This window comes from Macaca nemestrina, chromosome 14, assembly GCF_043159975.1.
Source record: "Macaca nemestrina isolate mMacNem1 chromosome 14, mMacNem.hap1, whole genome shotgun sequence".
NCBI lineage: Eukaryota > Metazoa > Chordata > Mammalia > Primates > Cercopithecidae > Macaca > Macaca nemestrina.
Window position 1 is genome coordinate 7,442,980 of NC_092138.1, and position 25,752 is coordinate 7,468,731.

The 25,752-nt window shown below is 48.7% G+C and overlaps 1 protein-coding gene across 7 annotated transcripts in view; it reads right to left on the minus strand.

Moving 5' to 3' along the window:
- Positions 1–25,752, minus strand: part of LOC105498823 (spleen associated tyrosine kinase) — a 127,822-nt gene that overhangs the window by 15,555 nt on the left and 86,515 nt on the right. For 5 of the 7 annotated variants that reach the window (XM_071077563.1, XM_071077560.1, XM_071077562.1 and 2 more), the window contains one exon: positions 25,287–25,399. In XM_071077563.1, the coding sequence (XP_070933664.1) occupies positions 25,287–25,399 (113 nt within the window). Of the gene's footprint in view, positions 1–16,270; positions 18,548–25,286; positions 25,400–25,752 lie in introns of those variants that run through there. The other 2 variants (XM_071077564.1, XM_071077561.1) reach the window with 1 other exon arrangement.

A 25,752-nucleotide genomic window follows, 5' to 3' on the forward strand; every position in this document is an offset into this window, starting at 1 on the left:
CTGTGAACCAGCCCTGCAGTGGGATCTGCTCAAAACTGCCAGTGACGCCATGCCTGGGAAGGTGCTGGAAAGCTGGGCTGGGACTGCAGTGGGGCTCAGAGCAGGTGTTGATGGGATCCCTGCTCTGAGTCCATTGCAGATTTTAAAAAAGTAACTGTCCTCACCTGGAAAGCAGAGGCTGGATTAGATCTGAGATTCTTTTTTCACCTCTTTGGACCCTACATTCTGTAAGGTAGGGCCCCTCCACACCATATTGATTCAGTAGTACCTAAATTCATTACTTGGTTTTCACATCTCCCTTAATCAAAGCCTGGACTAGCAAGCTGCAGTTGGGGAACCTGAGCACGCCTGTCACCTGGAATACCTCCGGGGAACGTGTGACGAGTCCTTCAGTTCCCAGCAGCCCAAGGACTCCAGGCTGGGGGCTGGCAGACCCGGGTGAAGGCTCCCTTCCAGCTAAAGCATGCTACATCCCACCTTCGGGAACCAAAGACTCCAAGATGACCGCATTTCAATATTGAACTAACAGAAACAAGTCCACACCAAGCTGACTTTAGCAAGGGGAGTTAGAGAAACTCATTCCAATGCCCCCTGCTGGACAACACTATGACTTCAAAGATTAGAAATGGGTTCCCTGAAAAGAGCAGTCATCTGCCAATCACTTATTTTGAATATAAATCGCTTAAGACATTATTTCTGTACCTGTTGAGACACGATTCCCAATAGTGCATGCAGTTGGTGCCTCTTCCGCTTTCATAAAAATAGGCATAACCTAGGAGATAGCCTGTCCCTTTCCTGCCAGGTGGACCAAGACCAGCTCTTGCCCAGGTGTCGGCTGCCATCTAGTGGGTACTCAAGGAGTAGCACTGAGGGGCTGTGCGGTCCAACTCTCTGTTGTCTGGCCCCAAGTGGACCGACCCGATGCGGAGGGGAGCCCTGCAAACTGCCTCCTTCCTGCCCTGGAGAGCAGCCCTCTGGCCAGGCCTTCCCACCCCATGCCAGGGACATGGCCCCATGGCCACCCCCCACTTCTTACTCTTTCCCTTCTTTTTCCTTCCCTCTGTCCTCCTGGTAATGTTTGCCTTTTAAAATTGGCAAGCCAGTTTAAATTCCCAAACCAAGGAAATGAACCCCACAGACTGAGAAAGTGCAGCAGCGGTGGGCCGTATTTGCCACTACTGCTTACTTGAGGTACGACCCTGAGGATGGTCTTCCTGTATGTAAACCCCAGCCCTGTGGGGGTCTACACCGTGAAATCCCAGAGCACAGGGTCCCTGCTCTTATCTTGGGGTTTCAGGAATAAGCCCTCATCAGGATTGAGATTCATGCCCTGGCCCAGGAGCTCTGGATGGGAGGCTGCCTTGGGTCACAGCAGTCGCTGGTCATTATAACAGGGTGCTTAAGGCTGGGCACTGGGCTGGAACACAGTGGCTGGAACACGTGGGCCACGCGGGTGTTCCCCTGACCTAGCAGTGAGCCAGCAGCCATCCCCACGCCTGACAGACCCAGAGTCTGTGCTGCAGATGTTACTGAATACCTGTGACCTAGGCTGGTGGCCAGTGGGACGGCCCTGGAGTGGGAGACCTGGTGCCACGCTGGGCTTCCCTCAGCTTCAGGCTCTGGTCACACTTCGGGGACAGCATCTCCTTGGCTCCTCCTCACAGCACCAGGAGACATGGGTGGAGTGGGACTTAGTGAGGCAGCTCCATCCGTGGGGCTTGTGTGGTGAGGGCAGCTGTGGGATTAGAGCTGCCCACCTGGGGGTGCCCTGGCCTTGCAGGGTTAGAGGGCAAAGCCAGAACTAGCCAGCTGTACCTGCCCTGATCTTTATACCAGTCTGTCTGGACAAACCCACACAGACAGGCCTGACCCAGGGAGCAGAAGCTGGTTGGGATGTGGCCCTGGGCAGACATGACCCTCATTCTGTCACTGACTACTACTGGCAGAAAGGCTGACAGGGAGGGCTGGGTGTCACTGGATTGAGGGGATGCTGGAGACTGGGGACCGGCATGCAAAATTGAAGCTCGGCCTGATCACCACATCCAGCTCTACGGAGGTGCAGCAGACACAATCTGAAGAACCCATTTGGGGAAGGCCCATGAGATGTGAGCACAGAGCGGCCAGGCTGGGCCTTGTTCTCCATACAGACTTCAGGGCAGGTGGCCCTGCATGTCTCTGCCCAGCAGTGTCTCTGTCCTCAAGAACAGCAAGCCTGCTGGAGCCACAGACCCAGGGATGCCCAGCAAGGGGGGTCTGCTTCAGCAGGTAGGAGGGGAGTGGCGGGGCACATTTTGACCCCTTGGTTCTATCCACAGGTGATAAGGCCTGGGGAAAAAGAGGATGGGAAATGTATGGGGCCCACAGGAGGCCTTCTGGGAGCATGCGGCTGATGATGAACCAGTGGGGCTGAGCGCCAGGGGTCCCAGCCCAGGGTTGCAGAAGGAAGGACTAAGGATCCAGGCGGAACTGTTGCTGGGCTTTTCAGAGCATGTCCCTGGCAAGAAAGCATGTGACTCCTTTCCTGGTTTTGGTCACTCCGCATCTGCTGCTTTTCCACCTCCAACCAGTCACAACCTCCTCTATCTCTCCCCCACCCCCTTTTTCTCTCTCTGCCTTCTCATCTCCCTCCCTCCTTCCCTTCCTCCCTCCTTCCCTTTTCCTCTCTCACTCACTGTCTCCTAACACTCCTGTTCTTACTATCATATTCGCCGTGGGCATAGGTGGATTCACCAGAAAGCTAATGCAATATAATTCACTTGAAGACCCTGAGTTTGCATGGGCTCCTACCAAGATCCTGGAAAAGGACCCAGCAATAAGTCGCTTTTTAAAACCAAATTTCCAAAAGTAAGAAATTTTATCTGCAATCTGCTAAGACTGCCTTTTCCCTTTCCATGTTCCTTGTTGTAGCATTGGAATAGCCTTAGGCACTTTTTTTTTTTTTTTTTTTTTTGAGACAGGGGCTTGCTCTGTCACCCAGGCTGGAGTGCAGTGGTGTGATCATGGCTCACTACTCAACCTCCTGGGCTCAAGTGATCCTCCCATCTCAGCCTTCTGAGTGGCTGACACTACAGGCATGCACCACCACAAGCTGCCAATTTTTGTAGTTTTTGTAGAGATGGGGTTTTGCCATGTTGTCCAGGCTGGTCTCAAACTCCTGGGTTCAAGCAATTCACCTGCCTTAGCCTCTCAAAGTGCTGGGATTACAGGTGTGAGCTGTGGTGCCTGACCAGCCTTGGTCAGTTCTAACATTCAAGGAAAAGACAGCTGAGTTAGAGGACATGCAGTGTGAGCTCTGTAGGCTGTGGGTTACAGTCACTTGATGTGGGGTTACGTTGTTGTCAACCATGCAGTGTAGCCAAGGCCACCATCCACTTAGGCATAGACTTGATACCATGTAGCATACTCAGTTATACACACATCATACTTTTCCTTTTCTTTTTCAACAGGAGTCATGTAGAATTATGTAGAATCGAATTTACCAGCATTCCTGTATTGTTGAGCTCAAGCCTGTAGCTGTCTTATACTCAGTGACAGTGTGGGGAGTTGTATCTCCCAACTATTGGACCAAGTCTTAACTCCATGATACAGCTTGGCTGGAGCCAGTTATGGTCGCTCCTAATAAAATGGTCTTCAAAATTCTCTTTCTTAAAGAGGGCTCAAAAAATCAAGTGAGTGGTGGGCAAGGGGAGGGAGAGCATTAGGACAAATACATAATGCATGCAGGGCTTAAAACCTAGATGATGGGTTGATAGGTGCAGCAAACCACCATGGCACATGTATCCCTATGTAACAAACCTGCACATTCTGCACATGTATCCCAGAACTTAAAGTAAAATTTTAAAAAAAATCAAGTAAGCATCAGACCTCAGAATTGTGAGCACATCAGGCTCCTGAAGCCTGAATCTGCCCTGATCTGGGTATAGCCATAAAGGAGATTTAGTTGTCCTGGTGAGTGAGGTATCATCCCAGGATAATAGCACCTCTGAAATGGGGCTGGTTGCAGCTCAGCACTAAAGATGCAAATCTCCAGGGGAATGTTGGGAAAGGAATCACTTTAGGCTGAAACTTCCTTGGGATTTGCTCATTTTGGGGCATCTCTAAAGCTATCTGGGGATAGAGATGGTGATGTTAATGGTATTTGAGGCTGAGATCTCCTGGTTTCTTCTCCAAGCAAGGCCTGGACTCCACAGGCCACCTGAGACTCTTTTGAGACGCAGTGTCACTCTGTCGTAGCCCAGGCTGGAGTGCAGCGGCGCAATCTCAGCTCCCTGAAACTGTTGCCTCTTGGGTTCAAGTGATTTTCCTGCCTCAGCCTCCCGAGTAGCTGGGTTACAGGCACCTGCCATGCCACCATACCCAGCTAATTTTTGTATTTTTAGTAGAGACAGGGTTTCACCATGTTGGCCAGGCTGGTCTCAAACTCCTGACCTCAAGTGATCTGCCTTCTTACAGAGAGTCACACTAGCCTGACCACAGCTTCCTGATGTCCAGCTCAGGCCTCACCTGGCATCCAAGCCCCCTATTTGTGTGACTTTGCAGACAGAGGTAAAAGGATGTGGCCAGGCTCCCGGCTCTGTTCCTAGATGTGCTGAGCTGACACTCTGGGCATGACATGGACCTCTCTATGCTACAGATTGTCTGTAGATTCCCATTCTTCCACAGAACATAGGACTGGAAGTCACAGAAAGGAGATGAGGTTTAACAGGAAAAACTACTGAGTTTTTAGCCCAAAGAATCAGAGACCCTGATCATGTAACCAGTTTGGAATTTATGGGGTATTCGGTGACCTAGCATTGAAAACTTCAGGCCAACACTACTCAGCCGAGAATGAAGAACCCCACCTTGCTGGAACTCACGTCTGGGTCTGACCCTCACTTTCCTGTATCAGGGTCCCAAATGGTTCCACATCCCTAAGGTCCGAGCCCTGACAGCAGGGAGGAGTAGCAGTGATGGCCTCACTTCCTGGTACACTTTTTTTTTTCTTCCCTGAGATAGAGTCTCACTCTGTTGCCCTGGCTGGAGTGCAGAGGTGCGATCTCAGCTCACTGCAACCTCTGCTCCCTGGGTTCAAGCAATTCTCCCACCTCAGCCTCCTGAGTAGCTATTACACATGCGTGCCACCAAGCCTGGCTATTTTTTGTATTTTAAGTATACACAGGGTTTCACCATGTTGGCTAGGTTGGTCTCAAACTCCTGACCTGAAGTGATCTGCCCACCTTGGCATCCCAAAGTGCTGAGATTACAGGTGTGAGCCACTGCACCCAGCCCCTGGTACACTTTTAAAGATTTTCAGTGCCTGGTCTCTGGTCCCAGTCCAGACCCATTACTCCAGGCTCTCAGGGAACAGAGCCTGGGCACCAGCACTGTTAAGGCTACAGCTGCTTTCAGTGGGCACTTGGGCCTGAGAACCAGCCGTGTTCTAGGAAGAAATGGCAGTCTGCTTCTTCTTTTTGATGCTGTCTACTAAGTCAGCAGTCAGCCTACTTACTGGCTTTTTCATTTGTAAAATGAGGAGTTAATAATAGCAACTATCTCTAAAACTGGTTGTTTTTAGACTTAAAATAGAAAATTTACCTGAAAAGGCTTCGTGAGCTATAAAATATTATGCAAATGCAACTTCCATTACAGTGTTCAGAAATAACATAGCATGCATCTATTCTATCACAGCAAGTTAAAGCATTTGCATGTGTGAGCAACGCTCTGGGCATTCACACGTTTTGATGTTTTGATTGTAAAGTCATTTGCATGTTAGTGATGAGCTGCTGGAGGGCATCATTGAGCATACTTTGATCCTTGGTACTCACCTGGGTACTCACTCTCCAAAGGCTGAGAATGGGGACACAGGGAGACAGTGACAGCCAGACTCTAATGTCACTGTCAAACGACGTGGATGAATAGTCTAACTGTGGTTTTTCTCCTACAGAAACCTGCTCTGGCTTTAAGAAGACATCGCCAAGAACTGCCAGTGGCCTGAAACATCAGCCGAAACCTGGGAAGGGTCCCTGCCCCACCAGCCGTACCAGGAGCCTGGCAGGGCATGGCTTTGAGCCACACGGGGCCCTGACAGCTGCTGACACTGCTGAGTGCCGGGAGTCATTGGGCTGGTGCCCCTCCTTCAGACCACGCAGCAGGAGACCACTGAGAAACAAGAGAGATGGAGTCTGTCTCGAGGCTCAAAGCCCGCTTCCCGCTTGGCTGCTTTCTCAGTCCAAGCTGCGGCAGGGCAGACGCTGTCTGAAGGAGAACAGGCAGTCCTGGCAAGCCCAAGTTCCATGAGAAAGCACCCATGGGTGTGAAGCGGGTGCTGCTCAGTGCCCTCCCACCCTCTGCATGCCCCAGAGGGGCAGGGGCAGGGATCCTGCTTTGGGTTGTGCAGGAGAGGCAGATCTTCCACCGTGAGTGGAGGCGCTTGGCTCTCGTGAAGGCATAGGGAAAAGTGTACTGGCCTGTTTTGGGCTTCAGGGACCTAAGTAATGGCCTCTCCATTGTTTTATTTTTACTGTGGCAATGGTGGCATCTATCACAGAGCCAATTGCAGGTGGTCTGAGATGGGAGTGGTGGTGTCATGTCCAAATCCGCCGGGGAAGGGCTAACTGCCATGGATGCCAGCAAGATGGAAAACCGGTTCTGCACACTGTGACCCAAAAGGGGGAAAACGATGACCAAGCTGGTTAATAATAAAAGGTCATTTTCACATTGAGAGCGTAAGATCTGAAAAATGAAAGGACAAAGACGTCTGCTTAACAGAGACACACACACACCACACACAAACACACAGGTACACGTACACACACCATACACACACATATACATGCAGATATATACAGGTATACACCCACAGATATGCATACACACAAGTATACAAATACACACCACACATAGATGCACACACATATGCCACACAAACGCACCACACACACAAATACATACACCACACACACAGATACATAAATATGCATACATATGTATACAGACATCCCCACATACCACATGCACACACTACATACATAGACACACACATGCCACACATATACAAACATAGATACATCACACACAGATACACACATAAACACACACCATATATGCATGCAAACATACAGACACACGTGGACACACACAGACACCCCCCCAAACCACATGCGCACATCATGAATGGACACACACATACCACAAACAGATGCACACATACCCCCGCTCCCACACACACACAGATTCCTGGGGACGTTACAAAAGCCTACAGGCCCCACTAGCCGACTTTAGACCATGCATTTTAAAATCCTGACACACGGAAGTACCGATTCCGAACAGGACGAACCCACCGGCCCATTAGAGGAAGCCCTGGCAGTAAATGAAAAAAAGCATCCTCTAGAAAGCTACTATTTAGTGCTCAAGAGTAAAGAACTGGGGAGATGCTGAGAAAAAAATTCATAGCACGACATTAAGGAACGGATATCTCATTAATTTTAAAAGAGAAGATTGAATGGACAAGCGTCTAATGTGTTGACTGTAGAAAAACAAGCCAGTTAAAATGGCTGTTTGTTCACGGCCATGCTTTAACTGGGTGATATTTTTCTTTTCATGAATCTCTTCCACTTAAATTCTCTCCATCTTGGGAGGTCCGCCTTATTTCCGAGGTGAGCAAATCCTGCTCAGATCCTGGTCCACTGAGGTCTGTCTGAGGAGTCTTTCCTCGCCTCTGTTGAGATTTCCTGCCATGTACACAGTAGTGTGAGGTAGACGGTCTCGGGAGTTGGGATTGGCTTGACCAAGCATCTTGTTTTCTTTTTTCTTTCAAGGTTGAATAATGAAGGAAGCAAGAAGAGGGGGGAAGAGAGGTGATGGATGGAGGTGCACTGGACAGCTTGTGTCCCTAAATTCGGATCGATGCCCTGAGGGACAGCGTGCTGCTGTGTAAGTCTGCCCACCTGGATACCGCCGGCTGCAGGGAGCTCTCTGGCATCCCCCAGAACACATCTGGTGTCTAGAAAGTGTGCTTTACCAGGCGCTTTTGGTACGAGAGGAGCCATTGCTCTGGGTGTGACCTTACACCTCTGGATTCATCGGGAAATGGAAAGGTCATGTCCTGTGCAGCTGGCGAGGCTGACTTGCCTACTCCTATGAGGATCACTTTCTTTCTGGCACAATCCACTTGATAAGGACTCTAGCAAAACCATTTTCTTGATAGTGATGGGCCCTTCATTTCCTAACCTGTTCGCTACCCTTGGAGGCTGTGGTCTTCACTCTACTCCTGTTTCAGGGAAGGAAAGAACTAAAGCAGCTGTTCACAAGCAGGGGCATGTTCACCTCGCTGTGTTTCAGTGGGCTTGGATGACAGAAATTTATGATGTCATTTGACATGAGCTGTGGAGAACAAACAGTATGAGACATTGGCTCTATTTTTATGAATGAGGATGAGTTGTTTACGAACGAAATACATTTTTCACTCATTGTTCCACAATTTGATGATAGTCATGGAAAACTGAGTTATTCAAAGACCTCAAAGATTTGCAGATGTTTAAAGTCTTGTGACTCACGGCTTTGGTAAAATAATGCTTAACTAATAGGAAAAATAGCTCCTGGAAACATCCCCAGCTGAGCCGTGTGGGGACTGTGAGCATCTCTTAGCTGTGGGATGCCCCATAAGGGGGTGGCGGCAGCAACAGGCTGTGAGGTGGGGGTTCAGGCAAACGCCGGACGTGTGCAGCCATCCGTGGGGATGTGATGGGCACCGCAGTGCAGGCTCGCCGGGTTTGGTGGGTGGGGCTCTGAGAAAGCGTTCTTCCTTTTGCCGCTTAATTTTGCAAAGCTACAAAATAATAAGTGGCCTTAAAAAGCACTCTCTAATGAAACATGAAATTATGTACCTTTCTGTAGGGTCCAGCCCTACAGGGCCTGTGGATTTTTTAAAGTCCCGAGGGGCCAGAGGAATGTTAAAGAAACAGTCTTTAAGATTAATGATGATAAGTGGCCAATACTCAGGAATCATAGCAGGGGATGGCAAGCTGGGTTGCCATGGGTTGAAGGACAGCATGTAATGCCCTGAGATCAGTAAGCATTTTCCACTTACCAGATTTCTTTTGGATAACAAAAACAGGTGAATTCCAAGGGGAAAAAGATTGCTCTATGTGTCCCAATTTTAATTGTACAAGGACCAAAATATGGAGGGCCTCCAGCTTATTTTTAGGGAGTGGCCACTGATCTACCTAAACTAGTTTCTGAGTTTTCCAAGTTAAGGGGATGGGATCTGGAGGCTTGATAGTGACTGCTTCTAGAAAGAATAACCAAGTTCTGGCCGGGCGCGGTGGCTCAAGCCTGTAATCCCTGCACTTTGGGAGGTCGAGACGGGCGGATCACGATGGCAGGAGATTGAGACCATCCTGGCTAACACGGTGAAACCCCGTCTCTACTAAAAAATACAAAAAACTAGCCGGGCGCGGTGGCGGGCGCCTGTAGTCCAGGCTACTCGGGAGGCTGAGGCAGGAGAATGGCGTGAACCCGGGAGGCGGAGCTTGCAGTGAGCTGAGATCTGGCCACTGCACTCCAGCCTGGGTGACAGAGCGAGACTCCGTCTCAAAAAAAAAAAAAAAAAGAAAAAAGAAAAAAAGAAAAAGAAAAAGAAAAGAAAAGAAAAAAAAGAATAACCAAGTCCTGTTGAATCCGATTTATAAGCAGGTATAATAGGCTGAGTAGTACCTTGTGCTGATTTTTCCAAACCTGTACCTTGAACAAATCCCTTTTTTTTTTTTTTTTTTTTTTTTGCCATAACGTCTTTACTTTGTTGTCTGTAATTACCTTGTGGAAAAGAAATCTGTGTCCCCCATTGTTGTAAAAGATCTATTCCCCAAAGATTAACTGGAATAGGTGTAATAGTACCAGGGGGTGAATAGTACCAGTCTGTCCCCCTTGGGCCACACAGTGTAAAACAGTGGAACTTTCATAAACCTCTGAAGCCTGACCAACACCAACTAATGCTGTGGATGCACATTCTTTGGGCCAGTGTCTAGGCCATTGATGTAAGGCTCTAATGGAGATATCAGCACCTGTGTCAATCATTCCCTCAAACTTCCTTCCTTGAATATGCACAGAGCACACAGTACGAGTATCAGAAATCTTGCTGGCCCAATAGGCTGTTTTGCCCTGAAAGTCTGTGCTTCCGAAACCTCCAGTTCTGTTACAAGAACTAGATCCTAGTGGAATGTAATGGAGTATAAGAAGTTGAGGATTGCGGTCTCCTGCTGCTGCATACCAAGGTACCGCAGAGCTAATGACAATATGAATTTCACCTGAATAATCAGAGTCGATTACACCAGCATGTACTTGAACACCTTTTAAATTTAGGCTTGAGCGACCAAGAAGCAAGCCGACAGTGCCAGGTGGCAAAGGGCCAAACATACCTGTGGGAACAGCAATAGGTGGCTCTCCGGGTAAGAGAGAAATATCTCGAGCGCAGCAGAGAGCTACAGCGGCTGAGCCTGTGGTGGCAGGGGACAAGCATTGTACTGAGATTTGTCTTGGGGCTGAGTCGTTAGATCCTGTGGTACAAATGGCTGAAGTGGGAATTGAATGGATTGGGCCGGGAAAGTGCTCATCTGACCAGCCGCCAAAGGCTGTGAGTTGAGGAATGTCCCATTGTTTGGAGGGGCCTGGGGCCAGCCCCTCCTTCCATTTCCCTGGTTGTTGAATGGCTTTAAAGGGGTTACCATCAATGTGAAATTTTGAGTGACCCAATGATTTCCCTTACGGCATCGTGGGCACAGATTGGAGGGGAAGGTTTGTTTCTGTATAGGGTTTTGTTGTTGGCGTTGAAAAAAACAGCGGCCTGAAAGCCGAAGACAATTTTTTCTACAATGCCCTGATTGGCCGCATTGAAAGTGTTTGCCAGAGAATCATCCAGGCATTCTAATAGTGGCGATGGCTTGTGCCATGACCATTGCTGGACGTAGAGTTCCCCCACGCCTTCACAAGCTTTAATGTAGTAGGAGACTACATCACCTCCTGATGGAATTTTGCCTTTCATGGGGTGAATAGCTGCCTGACAGTCTGCATTTGTTTGTTCATAAGCTGTAAGTTCTACAACAAGTCATTGGTCATGGCCATCAGGGATTGCTTTCTCTGTCACATCTTGAAGAGGGGCAATAAATTCTGAATAGGGTTCATGTTGTCCTCGTGTAACGGCCGTAAAAGATGGACACATTTTGCCGTCATTCTGAATCTTATCCCCAGCATCTAGGCAACATTTTCGTAATTGTTCAATAATCTCATCATTTAGTATAGTTTGGTTTCGAATTCCAGCCTGTTGTCCCATTCCCAGTAACTGGTCAGCCGTAACATTAACAGGATTAGAGCCCTGATTAAGACGAATGCGTTCCTGGACGGCATCAACCCACCAAGTCCTGAATTGTAAATATTGGGATTTAGATAAGACTGACTTTGCTAGAATTTACCAGTCACAGGGCACCAGACGTTTACCTTCTGCTAGGGCCTTTAATATGGAACGGACAAAAGGGGAGTTGGTGCTGTACTGCTTCACTCATTCTTTGAAATCTTTGAGGAAGTTAAAAGAAAAACTTTCCCGAGCAGCAGGGCATAGCTGAACCTGGCCGGAGTGAATAGGATCTGGTTGGGCTGCTGCCTGGACTGTGGTATACCTGGAGCTGGCTGCGCCACGGCAGCAGGCAGTTGTGGGGGCTGATTATTCGTCTGAGGAGCCCGATTCTCAGGCTGAGGGACCTGATTCTCAGGCTGTACATCTGGAGAAGCCACGGGATCAGTCGCCTGCTGAGCAGGGTCAGCTGGCTGTGGCTGATTTTGTGCCGCAGGGGTGGCAAGTATAGGAGGTTGTAAAATTCCAGGAAATTGCCAGGCCTCAGGAGCTCCATATTCTCTTACCTGAGCGATGGCTCTCATAAGAGGAGTGTCATCTTGAGGGATGTATGTAACTTGTTGCTTATGAGCGGCAATGGTGGTGGTGGCAACTGCATGAGTGACCGGACCAGACGGAGAAAGAAGTTAGGGTTTTGAACAGAGGAAGAATCAAGAACCTGTAAGCCAGGTTGAGGCGAGATGACCTGCTGGGCAGGTCTTTCAGGGGCCTGAGGTCCAGGTTGCTGCAGTAACTGCGGGACAGGCTTCAAGGGAGCCTGATGTGCTGAAGGAGAAACAGAAGTGAGAGATGGATAACCAGGCTGTGGAGGGATGGGTTTGAAGGCCTCATTGCCAGCTCAAATAGATGGAAAGTTGACAGCCCCGCAGCAGGGCTGAACAGGGACAGAGTTGAGAGCCTCGTTACCAGGCTGAACAGACGGAAGGTTGAGGGCACTGCAGCAGGGCTGAACAGGGACAGAGTTGAGAGCCTCATTACCGGGCTGCATAGAAACGTAGTTCAGAGCCTCTTTTTCAGGCAGTGTAGCCTCATTTTCAGGCCACGCAGATGGAAGGTAGGGGACCCTACAGCAGGGCTGAGGAAAGACAGGAGGGTCCAGTTGCAACGGCTGTTGATAATATATTTTGGTTGGATTTTGCCAGTTTGGGGAAATGAGATCATTTAAATCATGTAAAAGTTCATCATAAAGCGATAATGGGGGCGCGGTAGGCTCTGGTGTAGGCGGCGGGGCCAAAGGAATGTCAGAATGGAGGTCCGTCTGTAAAACGACGGCCTCAGTCTGTGCAGTATCCTCAGGAGAAAGAGAACTGAGGACTTCTCAACCTCCTCAGAGGGGAGGGAAGAGGGCTCAGTCTCCAGGTTGTTCTCCTGAGTCTGCAAGGAATCCAGAACAGAGCGAACCGAAGCCCAGACTGACCAAATGGTGGGAGGAATAATACGCCCCCCTTTATGAGCAATTTTGAATTGTCGACCAATCTCATCCCACTCTTTGAGTTCTAAGGTTCCCTCAGTAGGAAACCAAGGGCAAAGGAGATCTACGACCTCAAACAATTCAATTAACTTATCGGCAGAGACTTTTACATCTCCTTCTTTAAGGAGAGTTTTTATAAAGTTTAAATAAGCTGAGTACTTAGTACTGGCCTGTCCCATGGTGGCCCGGGATACTCTGAGTGCCCAAGCTTACCACCAAGCCTATTGACCACAATTCTCAGGAATCTGTCATTGATGTCCTCCACTGAGTTCCATGCTCGAAGCGCGCCATCACACAATGAAAGAGAAATCCTCACTGGGCGCCAGGTATAGGGTCCAGCCTTACATGGCCTGTGGGTTTTCTCTTCGTGTGCAGAGACGAGAGATTGTAGAAATAAAGACATAAGACAAAGAGACAGAAGAAAAAATAGCTGGGGCTGGGGGACCACTACTGCCAAGATGCTGAGACTGGTAGTGGCCCCAAATGCCTGGCCACGCTGCTACTTATTGTATACAAGGCAAGGGGGCAGGGCAAGGAGTCTGAGTCATCTCCAATGATTGATAAGGTCATGCAAGTCATGTGTCCACCATAAAGGGGGCCTTTCCCTTTATGGCAGCCGAGACGGAGAGAGAGAGGACGGCATATGTCACGTGTCATCATTTCTTCTAAGCACTTACCAGAAAGATCAAAGACTTTAATGCTTTCACTAATTCTGCTACTGCTAGCTAGAAGACGGAGCCAGGCGTACACAACGGAACGTGAAAGTGGACCTGGAGTGTGAGCGCTGAAGCACAGCATCACTGGATGATTCCCTTTCCCGCTCTGCTAAGTGACGGGTGCCTTCCCAGGCACTGGCATTACCACTAGACCAAGGAGCCCTCTAGTTGCCCTGATCCGGATGTGACAGAGGGCTCACACTCTTGCCTTCTGGTCACTTCTTATCGTGTCCCTTCAGCTCCTAACTCTATATGACCTGGTTTTTCCTAGGTTATAATTCTAGAATAGGGATTATTATAATAGCAGAACAAAGGGTAATTCTACAAACTAATGATTAATAATATTAATACATAATCATATCTATATTCTATTTCTAGTACAACTATTCTTATTATTTTCTTCATTATACTGGAACAGCTTGTGCCTTCAGTCTCTTGCCTCGGTACCTGGGTGACTTGCCGTCCACACCCTTCCATAGCAAAATGTTGTCATCATTTCTTCTTTTTCTTTGGAGGAAAGATTGATTCTATATGTCCCGGAGACACACACACACACAGAGAGAGAGAGAGAGAGAGAGAGAGAGAGAGAGAGTGTGTGTGTGTGTGTGTGTATCTGAGAGAGAGATAATGAAAGACCATATAATATCTAAAAGATAATTCAAAAACCAAAACTTCCCTTTTTCAAAGTGCTCCCTTCCTCCCCAAAATGAGAACATATTTATCGACCAGTTCTAAAGTCCCCTCCTCATCTCTGAAGGACAAGCCCGGGGGTCTTAAACCGCCTCTCTGCTGCAGCTCAGGCTAGTGGTAAAGCCATCTCACACTGCAGTGCAGTGATACATCATCACAAGCTTTCCCCACCCTGGGGTTGAAGCCAAAGGCCAGTGCTTATTTCCTGAGCCGTCCCAGAGCGCACGCTGTCTGCTGCCCGCAGCATTCCTTTCAGCAGTTGGCATGATCAGCACAGACCACGGCATCTGCTGACATTTTTAGAATAAGGCCACTGTGCTGGCACTTGCATGTGTCAGCGCAGCCACCCTCAGCTGAAATTGTGGTGCTCGGGGGTTCAATTTATAGGACGTGCCCAAGGGCAGGGCTGGAGCCCAGTGGTCTGTTGTGTGCTGTGTTCTCTGACTTCAGGGTGCTTCACCATCCCACTGTATTTGGAGCAGCCCCCTGTAGGCCACTGGGTTATTGGGCAGTCTCTGTCCTTCCCATCTCCCAGCTGACCCAGGGAGCCTTGGCCCAGCCAAATTCATTGTTTCCTCCAAACCTAACTTGGCTTGGCAAGAGCAGAGGGGATCCAGGGGAGGCTAGGATGGAAGAGTGTGAGGGAGAGACCCTTACTGCTTGACCCCAGAGAGGGTGGTGGTGATGATGGATATAGACACGAGGGTGCATCCACTGCAGGACCACTGCCTCACATGGATTTTTAAGTGGTTATTTGGAGTAAGGTTCAGTATGTGCAGTGGTGTGTGCGTTTTGTGTGTGTGTGCTTGTGTGGTGTGTGTGTATGGCATAATGTGTGTATGTGCAGTGAAGGTGTATGTGGTGTTTGCTATATGTCTATGGGTACTGTGTGGTGCATGCATGTTCTGTGTATTTGTGTGCATGTGCATGCATGTGTGCCTGTTTCTGCATATGTGTATGTTTATGTGTGCATGTGGGTACAAGTATGTGTACATGTATGTGCATGTGTGCACACGTGTGAATGTGTGTATGTGCACATTTGTGCATGTGCTTGTGTGTGGATGCATGTGTGCACATAAATGTGTGTGCCCGTGCACATGTGTATGTATGTGTACATGTGTGTATATACATGTATGCATTAACATATATGCATGTGTGCACATGTACACGTGTGCATGCCTTTTGTGCATGCATGCATGCATGTGTGCAGGTATATGTACATGTGTGCATGTCTGTGCATGTGTGTAACCTCCTTAGAATAGGCAGAGATCGGGGCTTTCTTTGTCTACCCCAGTTTCCTTTAGGCTGTCTTCACAGAGAAAGGAATAGCTCAAAACCCACAACCTTGCTTTGCCCTGATGGGGGATTTCTGGGTCTCCTCAGTCTGTCTTTTATTAGGCAGGCCATGGGCTGTCAGGCCCTTGCTGGGTAGATGCTCTGCTCATGAATAAGAGATAGAGGCAGGGCAGGACAGGGCCCCTCCCTGATGGGCCTCCCCCTTCTGTGTGGTGGAATCTCACAGACAACTTTGAGTGGCCTGTGCACATCCACTTTTTTTTTTTCTTTTTTTCTTTCTTTTTTTTTTCTTTTTTTTGAGATAGGATCTTGCTCTGTCACCCGGACTGGAGTGCAGTGGTGCCATCAGAGCTCATTTCAGCCTTGACCTCCCAGGCTCAAGCTATCCTCCTGCCCCAGCCTCCCAAGTAGCTGGGACTACAGGTGCATACCACCGCACCTGGCTAATGTTTTGATTTCTGCAGAGACAAAGTCTTACTATGTTGTCCAGGCTGGTCTCAAACTCCTGGGCTCAAGAGATCCTCCTGTTTGGGCCTCCCAAAGTGTTGGGATTATAGGCGTGAGCCACTGCACCTGACCCACACATTCACTTTTTTAGGACATGGCAGGGACTTAATGTTTTAGAAAACATTTAGCTACCCCTGTGACAATGCTGCTTGACGCTATTTGACAGTGTGACTTACCGTATCCTAATAACTTCCATGAAAATCATCACAAAGCTCAAGGTAAGTTTTTATTAAAAATCACAGTTTTAAAAAATGTCCAGTGACACAATGTAGCTCTTCTGAAATGAATGGAAAACGTGACACACTGCTAACCAGTGGCGGGAGCTCTCTGCAGGGCTGGGAGGCCTGACAATGCAGCTGTTGCTTCTGCAAGTGGAAATCCAGGCCAACTTGCAGTCATTGGACTGATGTCCAAGGGCAATCACCATCCAGCAACTACAGGCAGGGCTGGGTGATAGGGAGTATGGGAGAAGGACGTGCTCAGATGAAAACATGCATGCAACGATTTTCACCACTGAACGCACTGTTTTCTGTGACAGAAACACTCAGCCCTGCTGGGGGACAAGATATTCACGGCCCCAGGCGCCAATGTGATGCCTCTAGGGCAGTCTGTCCATGATGCTTCTTTGTTCCCTGCTAAACAAGGACCATAAGGTGAAAGGCACCTTACCTTATGGAGTGAGCCCAGACCCCAGGGAAAAGCTTGGGTAGAACAATCCAAGGGGCAGCCTGGGTATGAGAATCCAGCCCAAGCTAGCTGCTCTAGAAGCTCTAGAAGCCCGGAGGCCTTTTCCAGCTTCCCAAATGTAGCCCTTTTCACATGACCAATCCTTCAATTCGGTTGCCTTTCTCTATTTGCCCTTCTTAGTGGCTGCAGGGGGAAGGATAATGATTCCTGACCGCAGGACACATTTTCACTAGAAAAGACTTCCTCGTGCTGGCCACAGTGGGAATTCTGCACACAGGTGCCTGCTTCACCAAGCGGACAGGCTCAGGAGATTGTCCAGGGACAAGGAGACCCGGCTGGACCTCTGCAGGGAGGTGAGGCCCCTGCCCCCCTCTTGCCCCATCACATTCTGGACGTTTGGCATCCCGAGGCTCCTGGGAGGGGAGAAGTGCTGAGAAAGAGGCCAAAAATCACACAGAAAGAAGACAGAAAACTGCACGCACTTCCTACATAGGTGCTACCATATTCCTACGAGCACGGGGCCTGTGTTCACAGGGGCAGGAGTTCAGCCTCACAGCCTCTTTCACAGATGCGGTCACCACTTTACCAAACCTGGCACATCCAACCACTCCTTTCATAAGTCAAGGATTAGTTAAGACCAGAAAATAATTCTCCGGTCTTGTATCTTCAACTCAAACTCACACTCCAAAAGGCCTATTTGTGGTGAGGCTCAGGGTCTTTGGCTTGTTATGAATTAACACTTCCTTTGGAAACTCTTTAGATGGCTTTGATCCCTGTACTGTCCCCCATTACAGACACAGAAAGCAACAGGGGATTCTGGCAGCACCCTCTCTGTGGAGGAGAGGAAGGTGTGGACGTTCAGGGGAAGGCAGCCCGAAGCTGTCCTCAGTGAGACGCCGGGGACTGGGCCTCTTGCCCCTGCTCTGCAGCCTCCATGCAGGGCTTTATTTACCAGTCACCAGGTCGTCAAGACAGTCTGCAGGAGACAGGATTTCGGGGGGAAAGTAAGCCAAACCAATTCATTCAAACGGTCTCCTTTTATCACAAACATGTAAGTCTTCCATCTCATAACAGACAGTAAAAGCAGGATCCAGGCCTTTTTTTTTTTTTTTTTCCTTTCCTTAACTGGCTACATGCTTAGAAACTGCACTGGTCAAACTTGATTTTCTTTTTAAAGCCTCAAAACATTTTTATTGTCATGAAAGCTTTTCAGTGACTAGGGATCAGTCTCATGGGCTGTCACAGCCATGCCGTAGAAGCAGCCAAATTCCTCTGCCTTTGCCCTCCCTTCAGGAGTCACATGCTAAGGCATCCTTGGGCATTCGGAAAAGGCCGCTTGGGGTGTGAGTGCTCTAGGCCACTCTGCAATGCCCCTGGGCGCAATCAGTAACAAATGCACTCCAGGACCCAGAGAACAGGAAAGACATGAAAGGGATTTGGAAACAGATCGTAAAAATAACCTGTATGAAAATCACACAGACAAGAAAACAAACAAATCCATCTAGCCCCTGGGATCCTGCCATCCGTCTTCTCTCCCAGCATTGCCTTTGCTTTGTGGAGGGTGAGTCCTGGGACAGGCTTTGGGTGACGCATCACGGGCGTGTTCCATCCAAGGCTGGCTCTCCCAACTGGCAGAGGGAGGTGGCTGACAATCAGTTCCTCTGGATTCATTTTCCTGTGATTGTTTCTGTGATCAAAGACAGCCACCGACAGGTATGGGAGCGTTAGTTCACCACGTCATAGTAGTAATTGCGCAGACGCAGTTCCACTGCTGCGAATCCGGGCCTGTTCTCCACACTGGAACGGGAAGAGATGCATTCTTGTTTGTCAATGTGCTTGTGAAAAAATGCTGATCACAAGCGGGGCCTCTGCAGGCTGAGTACCAGTGGTGCTGCTCCCTGGTGGCTGACTCTAGGGCCTGCAGCTCACAGTGTGGTCCCTGTGCTCCCCGCCCCAGGGTGACCAGAAGGCTGTCGGAAATTGTATGCCTACTGTAGACCTAAATAATCCATATCTGTATTTTAACAAGACCTCCAGGTGATTCACGTCCACCTTAAAGTAGGAGACTTTTTGCATTAGAACTGGGAGTGTTTTAGCCCCAGGTTCAGATATGCGGCACACAATATGCTTCTGTGCCACAGGCAACACAAAGAGGCTGTCTCGCTGTGATTTTAGCAAAACAGGTGTCTGAAAATACTCGGCAAATGTACTGCGGATATAGTCAACATCTGACTCGTAATCTTGTTAAGAGAAGAAATACGAACATAGCTTTAATTCTTCCTTTCCACGCTCTAATCCATGGCTCTGGATTTTCTGAAAATGGGCTGTTGATAAGGGTTCTTATGAAAACTCAAAACATGTCATGGCAGAAGCAAAGACCTGGGGCTTGTCTATGATCCACCTTAATACAGCCAGTCCTTACTGCCACTGCTGGCCAGGGAGGCACTGATGTCAGTGAACCACGGGCAAAAGCGTTAACAATTTGCAGTCTCTAAACAAACATTTACAGACACTTCTGTTTACTCTCACACAGACATCTTTACAGATCAGTTGGAAGCAAGTACTAAAAGCCCGATAATCAATCCTCACTTAGAAGTTATTTTTCTTATTTTGCAAGATTTCTGGATATATTACAAGTGGGTGAAGTTGAAATATAATAAGTGAAAAAGTGAAATAGAACGTGAGGTTAAATTGTATGAAACCATCCACGTTCAGCCATTTTGACCTATGGCAATGGCAATTTCATATGGTTCAATGTCGACACAAGAGAACAGCCATAGAATGTGCATCAGGACCAAGACTCACTCATCATTTTAAGAGCAGAGTGGCTTCTACAAATCAAAATGGGTAGCTTTGTCAAATGGCATCAAAATACATGGTTTTACTTATAGCTTTCAATAGCGAGCAGAATGATAAAACTGCTGGAATTGATCAGTGTGGTCAGCCATCTGTGGTCAGCCATCTGTGGTCATGTCTGGGGACACGGGCCTCCCACGGTGTCACTGAGAGGGGCCTTGTCTCTGGCCACCAAGTGTGTTCCAAGAGGGGATATGGTGGCCAAGCCTCTGGTACAGGAGCATGCGTCCACCCAGAGGGACAGCCTCTATCTTGCTCCTAAACTTCTATAGTCAAAGAGAACATACTTTAGCATCTTTGCAAAACAGGGGGCTCTGCTCCAACTGTGGGGATCCAAATGGTACAAAGAGCACCTTTGGATCTTGCTCTGGGGGTTCATCTGCCCAGCAGCCAAGCACCAAACAAATAAAGGGAAACAGGAATACAGACTCGTCCTCAGGAAAAACACCTGCTCAGGTCTCCTAGGAAATCTCTCCTGTGCATCCATGGGAGATGCTGCCTCCAGGAAGCCGGGACACAGCTGTGCTTCAGCAGCAGGAGGGTGATGCATGGCCCTTGCGTGCCCAGCTTCCTGCCCTGCCCTCGCCTGCCACTCTGCTTTCAGGCCAGAGTGCAGTTTCTGCTCTGCCCCTCATGCCCAGTGACCCTCCTCCTCTCCCCTCATCCCTATACCCAACCTTGCTTCTTAGCCTGCACGTCTCAGCTGCAATCCCTAAAGGTGGCCTATTTGGAGCCCCTATTGGATGTGTGACCCTTCCCTCCCCATAATTTTCTGTTCTCTTTTAAAGTTTCCAGTGTGTGATTTTATATAAAGAAATATACGGTCTTCATCCTGGGTTCCTGGCACAGAGCTCCTAAAACCCGTGGAATTTCCTGATTGTTGGGCTGAAAGCAGCATCTTTTGTTACTCATAATAAACCCCCTTTAACCATACCCAGGTTTGTGCTAATGAGACTGCTTCTCTCCCTCCCTCCCTCTTTCTCTCCCTTCATCTACCTCCCTCCCGCTCTCTCTGTCTGTCTCTATATATCACCTTGGAGAGGGTGGCTGTTTACAACTGAGGAAAAAATGAAAAACAAAGCAAAACCAAACAAAACAAAGAATATACTAGGACCATCTGTAGTCCCTTCATTGAATCCACCACATTCTAGAAGCTCCAATATGCTTCTGTGCTACAGGCAACTCTGAGAAACTACTTCGACACGAGAGGGCTTTAAAAACCCCATACACACACGTGATGTCCTCCAGGCCCCTGTGCCCTCCTTGCTTTGATTTCTCACTGGAATCATCCCTTTCCTAAGACACACCATAGGACACACTTATTTTTAGCTTATTATTTATTGCCTGTCTGCTCCAGTCCCAACTATAAGGTCTGATAAGGACAGGGTCTGAGGCTTGTGAGGCTTGCATCTGGGCGGCAGCCTGCACAGCATGAGCTCCGGCAGTGGCCACCGACCCTGTGAATGACCCAGGGCTCTCAGAGGACATGCCGCTCAGAGGAAAGCTGGCTGAGGCTGTGCAGGGAGCCAGGGCAGATCTCACCAAGGTCCTGGGAATTCATGCTGTATCTTGGGCTTACTGATCTTTAAACAGGAATTGGAGCCGCATCTCGAGCCTCCCTGACTCTCAGAGAAACTGGAGAGCCCAGGAATTTTCTCCATTCGGCAGAGGCCCCCACTGGAGGGTTGGGACTATTAGGAGACTGTTTTTCAGGATCAAGAGCACCAACTTCTCTCCATTTGCAAGGGCTTTCCCCACGGGTGTCTTCAATCACCCGAAGCATGACTTGGCTCTGAAGAACACTGCAGTGGAAGGCTTCCTGACTGAGTCCTGCTTTCTAAGGGCCAGTGTTTCCTTCTCGGCTTTCACGCTGCCTTCCTGAGTGACCTGCATGGGGTGGACTCTAATGTGTTTCCTCTTTGGAAAGCTGGAGGGGGAAGGAGTGAAGCACGGGCCATCCCAGAATATGCCAGATTGGGGTATTGATTATTTTGAGTTGAAAATATTGGATAAATTGTGGTTTCGGAAAGGACGAGCTGACCTGTCTCTTTGTGTCTGCAGCAAGCCATAAAGATTCCTCTGGGAAGGAGACCCACCCTGTAGCAGGATGAGAAAATGGCCCTTATCATCAGAGACTGGGCACTGGAGCTGCAATGGGCCTGAGTAAACATATTTAACAAAGTATCCCTTATCTTCCACCGGTTTTACACCATCCTCATATCTCCTAGTGCCTTCTCTAGAAAATTTACTCCTAGCCAGATTTGTCCTGTCATTTCTTCTTAAATGTATGGTTCTTTGTCTAAAAAGTATAAAAGCATCTTGCTTTGGCCACTTCTTTAGACTTCACTCTCTTGCAAGTCTCCCCATAAACATGTAAAACTAATAAAATTGGTATGCTTTTCTTTTATTAATCTGCCTGGTATCAATTTGGTTTCAGGTCCAGCTGAAGAGCCCGCTAAGACTAAAAAGGGGTTGGAGGTAATCTCTGGCTCTCTTACAATGGTGAGCGAGGGATGCTGTCTGCCTTCTCAGGGCTCTGTCACTGAGGCTGGGAAGTCCCTTTGAAATCCCAGGATCACACCCTGGAACTGATGACAAGGCCTGCGGTGAGGGACCCCTACACCTTCTGGAGGGCCTCAAGCAATAGCCCCAGTTACCAGGACCAGCCCTTGGCGCTTCTGAGTTCTCCTTGTGGCCCTGCTCCAAGGAATGTTTTTCTTTTTTTTCATTCAACTGCACCTCATTGAATTTCTTACGTTCAGACAAAGTGATACGGAGCTAGAAAGAAATTATGTAGGCATATAGAGTGGGTGACAGAGTCCTCTGTAAGGTTTCCTTGTAATAAAAAGCAGCCCCTAAATCATGTCTTTTTCTAACAAAAAGCAGCCTGAAAAATCAAGCTGCAAGCATAGATAAGCAAGCTAAAAGCTCGCATAGGTAAATGCTGGAAGCTGTGTCGATAGAAAAGGGACACCTGGAGGCCAAGGATATTCAACATGGAGGTTCCCTCTTCCACTTTCCTTGTTGCCAAGTGTGCAGTAAAAAAGCAGGCAAAGGCCGGGCGCAGTGGCTCACACCTGTAATCCCAGCACTTTGGGAGGCCCAGGTGGGCGCATCACGAGGTCAGGAGATCCAGACCATCCTGGAGCCGAGATTGCGCCACTGCACTCCAGCCTAGGCGACACAGCGAGACTCCGTCTCAGAAAAAAAAAAAAAAAAAAAAAAAGCAGGCAACATGGCACTGGCCAAGTAGAGACCTCATCTGCATAATAAAAGATTAGGGTGGGGAGACCAGTTTCTTTCCGTGTTATGTAAATGACCCACCTGGTCCAACCAATCTTTGGGCCCTATGTAAATCAGACTCAAGCTCGTCTATAAAACCCTGTGTATTTCCACAGGAACCTGAAGAACCACTTGGCAGCCCTTATCTGTGTGCAGGAGAGAGAGCTTTTCTCTTTTCTCTTGCCTATTAAACCTCTGCTCTTAAACTCACTTCTTGGGTGTCTGCATCTTCGATTTGCTTGGCGTGAGGCAACGAACTCAGGTATTACCGCAGACAAATACAGCTGCTTCAAAAGTTTCTGAACATCTCCCCACCTCCCCCAACCCTGTTTGAGGTCACTACTAGGAACACTGTAACCTTCAGAAATATCGCTTTGCTGGGAAATAAATCAAAGTCTGATAAGGAGCTGCGATTTCTAATCTGGGGCATGGGGCATCGTCATGATTTCCCTTTGACTGGGGCTTGTGCCCGGGAGCTGACTCCTCCAAGCCTGCAGAACTCACGGAAATGCACCACTGCAGAGCGGACTGGGGTGGGAACCAAAAGGGGAAAGACACTGCCTGCCTGGGAACCTCACTCAGGTTCCATCTTAAATCTCCAGGCGGGAAAACACGTTTAGAAAGAATGCTCTCTTAAAGAGACTGTTTACTGCTCTACTTCGCTGTAATTCTGGTGAATATCCAGTGAGTATCACGTAGACTGCTTTCCCTCCCCGGCCTCCCCCGGTGGACCATTCTGGAAATAACAGTGCCCACTGTTACTTGTGTCCATGAAGGACTGAGGTGGGCCCAGCGGCCCCCATCCTGATTCCTTGAGTCACAAGAATGCACCATGGCCCAAAGGGTATTCAGCAGCCTCACCGCAGCCACCCGGGAGCCAAGTGGGAGGTGGTGCCCCTGGCTGCAGCACCTAGCCCTCTCCCCACCCACCTTTCATTCCTCACTGTAAAACACATACCACAAAGAAGAATCGACAGAAATAAATAGATGAGCATCAACGTTAAATGCAAAAACTCCCCACTGCGAGTTCATTTTTAATTCCAAGTTTTTGCATTTGTATCACAATGATTTAAACTCTACCCTCCTCACCCTCCTACAGGAAGGGAAGCCTTGCAGTCAGGACCAAAGAACACGACCAGCAAAGGGTCACAGGCTGCCACGTGCCCAAGGGCTGCCCTCCCCAGGGTCCAGTGCTGCCACTGCCTACCTGCCAATGGTTCTGACAATTCTGATTTGGGCACTGGGAGAATTAAGCCAAGACTTAGGAATAAACATCCTCCTAAATCTATGAATAACACTTCTCTCTTGCTGACACTTAGCTCTCCCTGTAGCACTAACACTTGGGGTTGGAGAAGATGCCCCAGGGTCCAGGCCAGGCCCCTCTCCTGAGCCATGGCAGCAGCAGGGGCAGGGTAGCAACTACCCACAGTTTGCCTGCTGCCTTTGTGGCTGTGCCCTGGGTGGTTTCTAGATGGAGAATGAGATTATTTCCCCATCACTCACAATTGTGGTAGAGTGATACTCCCAGGGTGGGGAGGGGAGGTCTCGGAACCCCAGGTGGCATCTGCAGCATTTGAAATAGCCCTCATCTTTCAGAGGCTCTGGCAATGTCAGCTGTATCTGAGGGCAAACCTGATTCCACAAAGCATCAAATCCATGGCCAGGATTTGTGATGTCCTCCTAATCACAAACCACGTCGATTCTAAGCTGCGTGGGCTCTGTGTGTACAGTTCAGTACCAGGGAGCTGGAGATGGCAGCTTGGGGTCACCCTGCTACGCACGCACAAGCAGGCTGCTGAGCCTGGCAAAGCTGTACTCCTAATTTTCAGTGACAATGCATTTTCCTTCCCTGCTCAGCTGCCCTGAGCATCACCTGAGAATAATGCCAGATGTACTTTACAAGCATAACAGCACCTGGATCCACTAAGCGAGACATATGATGGCAGTCAGGGTGGACTGAGGCCACCATTTCAAGGACGAGGTAGATTCTAGGGAAGTGCAACCTTAGCCAATCCATTTGTGAGCTGACCAGAGTCTGAGGTCACCGCTCACTGCTCATGGTCATCAGGGAGTCGGGAAAGTATAACATCCCCTACTGAGTACTGCTACCATCCTCTATATGCCAGAAACGGCATCCAGCCCCAAACTCTTACAAACACCTTTTTAGTTTGACTGCCCTTGCCCCATATCTCCACCATTATCGACGTTTAAATTTGGACACTTGGGTTAGAGTCCCTGTCTAAACTTAAAGCAGGACCAGCCCCCACCATTGTTTGTTTAGAAAGGGGGCACATTTCTGATTCATGAAAAGGTGAACTTTATGCTTGTTTCAGACGCCCAGCCATTTCACCTGTCTCCAGAGCATTTAAATACGTCGCAGACAGTGTTAGGTACTCACTCGTACGTCCAGCACAGGTTCATGAGATCGTACATCTCTCTTGGACATCCTGCAGGGCACCCCATCCGCTCTCCTTTTTCTAACATAGCGGTGACTTCACTTCCTTTCATCCCCTACAACATGCAAGATATGCATAAGCTTTTTTTTTTTTTTAAAGTGTTAGCCAAACAAAACAAAACAGCCACTCCAAGACATGGAGGAGTACACATTGTATGATTTCAATTATATGAAGTATAAAAACAGGAGCACTTAATCTGTGATGCTGGAGTCAGATGGGTCAGCCGCGGGGAAGGCTGTGTGTGCAGAGGAAACGGCCTCTGGGGTTCTGTTTGTCATCTGGGGGCTGATTTCACGGGTATGTTTCATTTGTGGAAAAACCACTGTGCTGCATGCTAAGAGTTGTGCCCTTTTTGGTATATATGTTTTAATTAAAAGATCTAGGGGAGGCCGAGGTGGGCGGATCACA